The following is a 9,196-nucleotide window of genomic DNA, read 5'->3' on the forward strand; positions in this document are numbered from 1 at the left end:
TAGTGGCTGGCGGCCACATCTGTCGTAACTCTCTGTCAAGATAGTATATACTGGACAGGACGGAGAAGGACCATATGTTCCATGTTGTCACTGGGGTTGCTGCAAAACAAGCTGCATATCTGGCTGAGATCCTGTGAGCCCATTATTGAGACTTTTTTCTTCAAACCGTAATAAACTTAGAGGGATATTTGTATTTAGGCCCAGCTCCCACTGACAGCAACACCCAGCTATTGTTCACAATCTGCAAGGGATCCTTTATTGGTACCAGATGAGAGTTGCCCTTCTCAATCATCCAGGTGAGTTGTAAACTGTTTGTGCAGCATCTTCTGTTCAGACCAAACCCAACATGTAGGCACACATGCACACACAACAATCACATATTCTATATATCATGTCTTTTCCATTGAACATGTTCTTTTCTGAAACAAAAGGTTACAAAAGCTGCCCTATTGTAATATTTAGGATTCAATTCCTCTTTCATGCCCTCAGTGCTGATTAGTCACTTCTGATGTATGTCTCCTGTACGTAAACTGAAAAGGACAGTTCAATTTTGCTCACTTCTTTAAAGTGGGAAAAGGTCATGACCCTGCATCACCCTTCTCCTTGTAACTGACTTTATGCTGATGTCTGTGACAAATACAGGGGAAGGAATCTTATTTTTGATATTCAGACACAGTCAGCAGAAGCAGCATAAACTACGTCAATGCACAGTGGTTTCAAGGTGGAGTATTACCCGTTTTCAGTGTTTACAATAGAGGATACAAAGCTTTTAGTTTTATATTGTGGCAAAAGAATCAGTGGTTTGCTTCTAAGGTACACATTACCAACTGTTGCATCAAACCTATAAACCAGTCAAATAATCCCAACAAGTCTGTTTAACTCTGGAACAATAACTGGGTTGAAATGTTGTAGAAACTCCTCAAAATCACAACTTCTAGTTTTTGTCCATGTAAACTGCAACTCTTGCACCATCCAGTGGTTAGGATGGGCATTACGTCACAACACCAAGGGGATCACTCATCCCGAGAAATACAAAAGCACTGCGTATTAAAAACATGTGTCGATGATTCATTTGTCTAAAATATTAACAAAGTGATTTACAAGTGCACTGCAACTTGCTGCTTGGATAGCAAAATAAAGTACCACACCATGCTGTCCAATTCAAACCAGACACCAGCCTATGTCTTTATTTCATACATACATTTATTTTATATAAAAGAAGACATGGGTTGCAATATTAACAGTTATACACACAGGGCCATCACTGGAAAACTACGGTATCCAACATGGCAGCTAGGCATTGAACAATGTTGGATGTCATTAAAACGTCTACGTGCTCCTCCAAGTGCCTCTTGGGATCCTGGGAAGAAAAGAGAAAAAACATCAACAGTGAGATGTGATGACGATGTTTTAAACAAATACGCATAATGTTTTGAAAAGTCTTTTGTTTAAACAACCTTTAAGTAACTTTAATGACAAAGTTAACTGACCTCTGATGGTATTCATTCTGTTTGTACCAACATGTCTACACAATCAATCTGACTGTGATCCAATGCACTCTTCTCTTTCATTTAATTGTACCTCTAATCAACACCAATCACAAACACTGACCTCAATGTAGCAAATTGTCATGTTACAAAAGATAAATAAATAAATCAGCATACATGAATGTTTTTATCTGAAATTGGCTTTGTTACCTGTTTTCCAACATTCTTGATTGCCAGCTGCTCTGGGGTCATTTTGTCTTCTTCTTCAACAGCCTGAAGTGGAAACACGACAGCGTCTCAGTACTGAGGAGGAGCACACCTCAAAGTGCCGCATATTTGTACGCATGTAGCACTTTTTGCAGTTTTTCGTTGCTCCGATGAAATACTGAATATAATTTTAGGTCATGCAAGACCCTGAGAATCTTGTATAAGGGAAATATAGCATGCATCTTTTGCACCGGTTGAGATATGATAGGAATCAACAAGTGTCAACAAACTTGTGGGTTTCCGATCTTTGAACACTCACAGCACAGAGACACTCACTGATTCTCTGACTGCTGCGCTAGAGTAAACAGTTGAATTAAACCACAGATCAGTGATTTTCTGGGTTATAACACTGCTATGATCTTTTAAGTCAATATTAAGATTATTAATGCCTCCTTATAAAAAGGTTATTAAAGCTAACAATAATATTCTAATCAAATGTACTTATTTGCATTCATGAATTAATGCACACCAGAACCTTTGTTCCATTTTGTGCTGTTATTTCCCCGTTCTGAAGAGCTGAATAAAATGCGCTTTCCAGGGAGTTTAAAAAGGCTGTCCTAAAAGACAGATCTAAAAGCTGTACCTTATTGTAGTTCTTAGCCAGCTCCAGCATTTCCTTGACAATGGTCTCATTGAGCTTGCAGTGCTCACTGTAGTCCTGCAGGGTCAGCCCCTCCATCCAGCTCTTCTTATGCAGGTTCAACAGCATCTAAAGAATAATAGCAGTCATGTTTGTCATGTCCTACTAAAAACACCAAAACTATATATATTTATATATATATATATATATAAATAAATAAATAAACCCGGTGGAATGCATTCTCAAACCTTTTGCTCCAGCTCGTTTTTCCTGTAATTGATGGTGATGGAGTAGTAGTGTCTGTTAAGTCCATGAATCAGAGCCTGCAAATATGAGAAAGGTTGAGTTAACTACAAGGATAAAAAAAACATGCAAAGCCTCTTTGCTCTGACCTGAGAATGTCCACAAACACAGAAGAAAAAACTCAAACAGTAGAATTGATATTCAACAATTTCCACAGGAAATAGGACTGTGTTTTGATTAAAATCATTACATAATTAGATATTGTGTGCTTTCTCCCTTGGTACAACAAAATGGTCTCTGCTGCGTTTTTCTGTTTGCTAATGGCTAAGCTCATCTTTATGGGGAAACCAGGGGAACAACCACTTACCACTCTACCATACCCATCAGGAATTATTAAAGAACTGAATTAACGAAGATGGTGTATGTCGCACAATGTGTTACCTGGATTGAGGGCTTGTTCAGATGACCCAGGTTGGATGTGGTTTGTCTAGGTTCATGACCCAAAACCATCATATTGGCATTGATCAATCTGAAGGCATCAATGACAACCTGAAGAAGAGAGAGGCCTCACATGAAACTAGTTTACTGAGCAGTGAGTTATCTTTAATTCCCAATGAATAGCTTATCTTGTGTAATGCACCTAAATTGAGAACAGTTGATTTAAGGATTCCTGCAGCAGCCACACATCTTTACCTTTCCTTTGACGCTCTGAATGGGATCGACGACCACTGCAACGGCTCGCTCTGACAGGGCCTCAAAGCTCTGCTGTGTGTTGATGTCCACACCAGACAACCAACAGCCAAAACCAGGATGACTGTGGTACCACCCCACCACCATCTCTGGTCTGATGAGCAATGTGAGGGGAAGACAGCAAACATGTTTCAAGTTACTTTTTGGGGAAAAAAGACATTCAGTCTACATTTCACCTTAAAGTAAAGTTTCATTTAAAATTGCTCCACCATTAATTGATGCTTTAGCTGACAAAATTTGGTAGAATAGCCATTCTAAAAATTACACTTCAGGAATTTTTTGTAAGTATAGGCAAAATCTGACCATGGGAATTGATTCAAATATTTTAACTGTATAAGTTTTACCTGCCGGTCTGCTTCAGCATGTCCAACATCTTCGCCTGGAACACAGGATCAACTGCTTCTACACTCACTCCCTGTGATGATCAAAAACATAATTTCGTGACATAGAGCAAAATCAAAATGTAGCATCACAGACTTGTAGAGCTATTGACATCAGCACACAAAGAATTTATTATGGAACTACATATCATTAGGCATGGCAAAGCTATCAAATACTGTATGTCATGTCACTAATGATGCATAATCTTGATATTAAGGGGAATACATACTGTTCCTGACTGGGGCATGGCAAACACATCAATTACTCGCACTGTGTAGTCATCAACAAACTCTCCCAGCATCAATCCCATGACCTCCATTGGTACACCAGCACGCCCGTGCTTCAACATCTGATGAATGAGATTTCACAAGTGTATTGAAGTGTTATTCAAAATACAAAGACGAATACGACAACTTTGAAAGAGAATGATTGTTGCAGATGACGTGTGATTACCTTGAGCAGAGCCAGAGAGGAGATGTACACCTGCTCTGCTGTGTCCACAGCAGGTGCATCTGTTGGGGGGCCCTGAGGAGTCAAAGCAGAGTTTATTTACCAGTTGTTCAGGCCTTTCAAATATAGTAGTTGCTCAGATTAATCACCACAATACAGCTATCATTTAGGAATTTAAATACATGGAATGTCCAATGGGATATAATTTTGTATCCTTTACTTGTGATAGGCTATGCTAAACCATGAGATTTGAGTGTCAAGATGCAAGACTTAAAGTGAAATTGTTAATGATTATGAAATACTGGAAACATTATAATGCAGTAATGATCCCATCAGTGTTATGGGCAGACGTTTCCAGTGTGGCAAACCAAATGTTTTTTAAATGTTATCTAACAACATTTTAAAAGTATAAGCACTGACACAATTACATTTAAAAGTAATTTAAGGTGTGAATCTGAGAAGTAGTTTGACTTCTGCCCATCATGGTTATGCTATGAAGCATTAAAAACACTTATTCATCTTCTTTTATTTATAGAAAATTAAATGGCTGTAATACCTGGCCAAGCCCCGGCATTCCACCTCCAAGCCTCAGCAGCCGGTCCATATCCGGGTCTATTAAAACAGACACATAAAAACTCATTAGCCTGCATTCAAACAGCTATATACTATATAGAGCTGACCAACAACTTGTATAATTATCAGATACCAGAGAGATACATTTGGTTTTTCATAAATTATATATACTTACAGTTATATATACACTTACGACCAGGAATAAGTAAGTGTAAGAGCATTTTTGGACAAATTCAATACAAAGATTTCAGAATACATTTGGCTTACGTAGTAGACTTCAAGGTTTCTGCTTTTCAAAATATCCGGCTCTTTATACCATGTTACGTGTCTAAGCGTAAGCTAGCAAACGCACCATTTTCCTTTCGTAAAGTTTCAGACTTTTGAACCCCACTGTACTTGTAAGGGTATTTACGTTTATTTCTCAGTGTATCTGCAGTTCTTTCTGTGCTTGTGCTGCTGCAACACAAGGGTTATCTTATCTTCTTGACTGCAGACCGAAATAAAATTTACATTTTTTTTACAAGGACTGATGCTTTGTTTGAGTTCATGGCATTATTATTTTATTTAAGGAAGAAATCCTGAATAAAACTAAAGTTAGCAATCAAAGTTAGCTAGGTAGCTTCAGTTAGCTGGTTTACCCATAGTCACGTAAACACCGCATAAGAAGCCGAGTAGGCAGATGTCGGTCTTTGATTAATATGAGTATCTATTGAGTTTTGCCGTGGGTTAACAAAAAGATATAGACTTATATATAACTTAAATATATTAACGAAGTGACATTAAATCGCTCGGTTCAATAACTGATGTTGTTAGCTGTTAGTGAAAGCGTTAGCCTGCTGTTAGCTTACTCATGCTAACTTAGCCTGTGCCATCTCGCACCAGAAAAGCAGCAACAAATTACAGACACTGACTCAATCTCACCGTATTCTATGGAAGCTACTGGCTGTATTAAAACTGTAACTCCACTTACCTGTTGTCAAATCTGTCAGATGTTAAGAAGACTATGTTTTTCTGTGGGCAGCAAAGTCAAACCGACTGACTACAATGAATCAGCCAGAATTGTCTTTTTTAGGAAAACTGCTTCCGTCGCTCTGATGACGTAACAACTGACAATTTCAAGATCAAGACACAAGGGGGCGCCACATTTCTACTACTACTAGCCTACTACAATGTTCAATAATAATAATAATAATAATAATAATAAAAATAATAACTCACCATCAAACTTTAAAAGATAACTTTAGATATGTTAATATGTTGTTTTCATTATTTGATGGCATTTTATACACAGAATCATCAATTTTTAGAGAAAATAATCCTTGGCTGCAGCCGAACAGTACTTCTATGATAGATAATACTACATTGACATTGCCCAAGATTTTCTGTGTGTTAATTACTTGACACAGAAAAAATTTAAGCAATTTGATAAAACACAATTTTACAACAAATGTGCTCAGCATAAACTAAAATAATGCAAGTCTGAAAAATAAATCTGGACATAGAGTCACAGGGTCGCAAGATAGAGGATGGAGTACCAGTTACAGCTGTTGTTGCTAAACAGTTCTGGAAAATTTCTTTATCAAACATTTGTGATGAATTTATTTATGTAAATCCCAAATAGAGTCTTTTGGGGGCACTGAAGGTGTCTGGGGTCCCTGCGCAATTGCCTGCTTTTCCTGGTTGATAATCCAGCCTTAGTATGTGGCTGTCACATCTATATAACTGACAAATTCAAATAAAACTATTTATAGTAAATATTACAAATACTGAATTTAATATCATTATGATATTATAATCTATCAATGGTCAAACATGCTATAATCTTTAACGATATTATGCATCATTTTATACAGTATATAGCTACCACATATGACATGCTTTCATTTTGAAATTACTGAAGTAGATCAATATGTATTTTAAGGAGACTGGTGGTAAGACTAACATTAAATCTAACTGGGACATTTAGGTCAATATTTTAAGATAAATAGCTGTACATATATAAATGGAACTGAATGTAAAACTTGCCTTCTAGCACTTACAGTACCAGTGTAATCAACAACACTAATATAATATGCAGCATTTCTTTTTTAATTCCAAAAAGAATGAAAACTGCTGAGATGTTGGGGTGGTTTCTCATATTTCAACATTCAACACAAGCATTTCATTATTCCCCAAGGAACTGCAAACTCTGAGCCAAACCACACCATCACTGGGGTTGTGGAAATGCTCTCTTTGGTTTCATGTATTCTAGCCAGAGAGTTGCCAATCCTGCAGAACAACTCTTCCCTCCACCCAGCAGTGTTACTGCCAGACAGGTCAGCCAGCATGCTGAGGTCTTCAACAGGAATTTGAAATTCCCTAATTCTTCGGTGGATGTGGAAGGCACAGATAATCATCCACATTCCTCAGTCCCTCCCTCTCCACACCCACAGGACCTCCTGCTACCTCAACACAATTCAGTACACTCTGCAGTCATAACCAGGATGTGCTTCCTCATGATGGGCTATACTGATTTCCATGGCCCTTGAATTAATGTACATTAGTACGGAATAAATATTAATGTTGTCTCTAAATTCAGTGCCTTCAGTGTTTATCTCATTTCTGCCGGGTTGTTGCTATTATGGTGTGAATGCAGTCTCCTATAGTGACACTTCAGCAGCTATACATCCACCATTAAAGGATCTTATGTAAGCAATAACTTGATCAGAGTTAAGACAGTACAGGAAGCAGACAGTCATTATTTTTCTTTCAAACTGGACAGTTAACTGTTGCTGAATCATTATTGCTGACGAAATTATCTCACTGAATTCAGCGCTGCTTGCGATGGGTTGACAGCTTCCCAGGCGTTCGATTTGCAAACCATTCACTTTGTTGGTCTAAATAGAGAGAATCCGTTTCTAAAGCCCTGATAAATTACCCAGACAAACAATGGATAAATGAGCCAAAGCGTATTGATCAACTGACTTATTGGAGCATGTCAAAAGCACAATGCAAATAGATGCAATTTACACAGCTTTGATATGTGAAATATAGGTTGTTTTCATTTAAACCTTTTATGAAATTGAAGTCACCTAAAGGGCAGTTTATAATTCATTTGTTGTGATGGGTTTATCAATCAATAACTACCAAACTGGGTAACAGCAAGCACAGGAAATCATCTGTACAAATACTATTGCAGCTGATTATTCAGATAGGAATGACTTTCCACGAACATCAGAAGTAGCTTGTAACACGACACCAGCATGAAACCTTAATCCTACCAGCAGAGGAAATAAGGGGGAGAAATTTGATGCTTTAAGAGCTTCTCTGCACCCTGATGGGATTTGGATTTAGCTTTGCTCTATAAATCTCCAGCAGGACCTGCAGCAGGATGGCTGCTAGTGGCAAGCACTGCTTTGAACCCTTAAGTGTTTGTATGTGAATATAAAATGAGTGTAATTAGATAAAGGTGAAAGGCAGCGTGGGCCCAGACAATTAAGCCCAACACCTTTGGGGCTTAATGCACTGCATACCTGTGTGGTCTAAAGTTTCTGTGTTGCATCTCTATCAATCTGTCCACTTCAGCTGTTTGAATAAACCTTAAAGCTGTTTATAGTGGTTAAGACAGATACCATATCCTGTGATGCAAAGTCCATGGTTTGATTCTGGCTGGGTACAAATGACCCCAAAATACTACAAAAAGCATCCTAATGAGTGGACTGTCCACATTCCTTTTCAGAAATTTAAACCAAAGGACTGTATTACACCACACGGAATTTTACTTTACTTTATTGAGATTTCTTCAAATGGTCAATTTATATCCATTTCCCACTAAATTCAGGCAGCATATTTGGTATCTTTGGAGATTTCACAATCTCAATAAGAATTTAAAATAAAGATCTAAATGTTTGAACAAGGCTGCACAGTACAATTATGGCTCAGTGAGGTTTGACTGGTTAATGTATAGTATGATTAAGTATTGTTAATGCACTGTAAAATGTTGTTGTGTCTGTCGCTATATTGTAACTTATCACGCCAAGTAAAGTTTATTTGCCCGATAAATAAATTAAAAAAGACTCATATCTGCATGGAGAAAATCGATAGACTCATGGACATAGCCAGGATTTTAGAAGTACTGAGATCACGGGTCCATGTCATTACCATTGCATGTTTTATAATGAATTATCTAACTGGAGGAATATCTGTCAGTCTGTGTGTCTCTCTCTGTCTGTCTGTTTTTCGATTTTCTTGACAACCGCTCATCCGTTTTGACTTCAAACTTGTGCAGCGTCAACTGTGAAGTTTTTTTGGATGAGCCATTGTTGAGAATATCGACAGACAGAAAGACAGAGATTTCTCCATCATGGATACCATGGTAACAGCGAGTTACCATGGTCACCGTAGAAAGAAGGAACCAGAACTGCGGAACTTTGGAACTCTGATCATCATTTCAGACCTTTCAACAGGTGACACACCAATCTGAGAG

At 37.9% G+C, this 9,196-nt stretch overlaps 1 protein-coding gene across 1 annotated transcript; it reads right to left on the reverse strand.

Moving 5' to 3' along the window:
- Window positions 1–1,155: 1,155 nt before the first annotated feature.
- psmd14 (proteasome 26S subunit, non-ATPase 14) lies at window positions 1,156–5,804 on the reverse strand. The gene is made up of 11 exons (XM_022768284.1): window positions 5,702–5,804; window positions 4,715–4,770; window positions 4,162–4,233; window positions 3,938–4,057; window positions 3,672–3,742; window positions 3,271–3,421; window positions 3,019–3,126; window positions 2,583–2,657; window positions 2,338–2,463; window positions 1,698–1,760; window positions 1,156–1,360 (listed from the first exon to the last, which is right to left on the reverse strand). The coding sequence occupies exons 2-11, from the start codon at window positions 4,760–4,762 to the stop codon at window positions 1,262–1,264; spliced, it is 933 nt and encodes a 310-aa protein (XP_022624005.1). The 5' UTR covers window positions 4,763–4,770; window positions 5,702–5,804; the 3' UTR covers window positions 1,156–1,261.
- Between the last annotated feature and the right edge of the window lie 3,392 nt (window positions 5,805–9,196).

This window comes from Seriola dumerili, unplaced genomic scaffold, assembly GCF_002260705.1.
Source record: "Seriola dumerili isolate Sdu_G_001 unplaced genomic scaffold, Sdu_1.0 BDQW01001449.1, whole genome shotgun sequence".
Classification (NCBI taxonomy): Eukaryota; Metazoa; Chordata; class Actinopteri; order Carangiformes; family Carangidae; genus Seriola; species Seriola dumerili.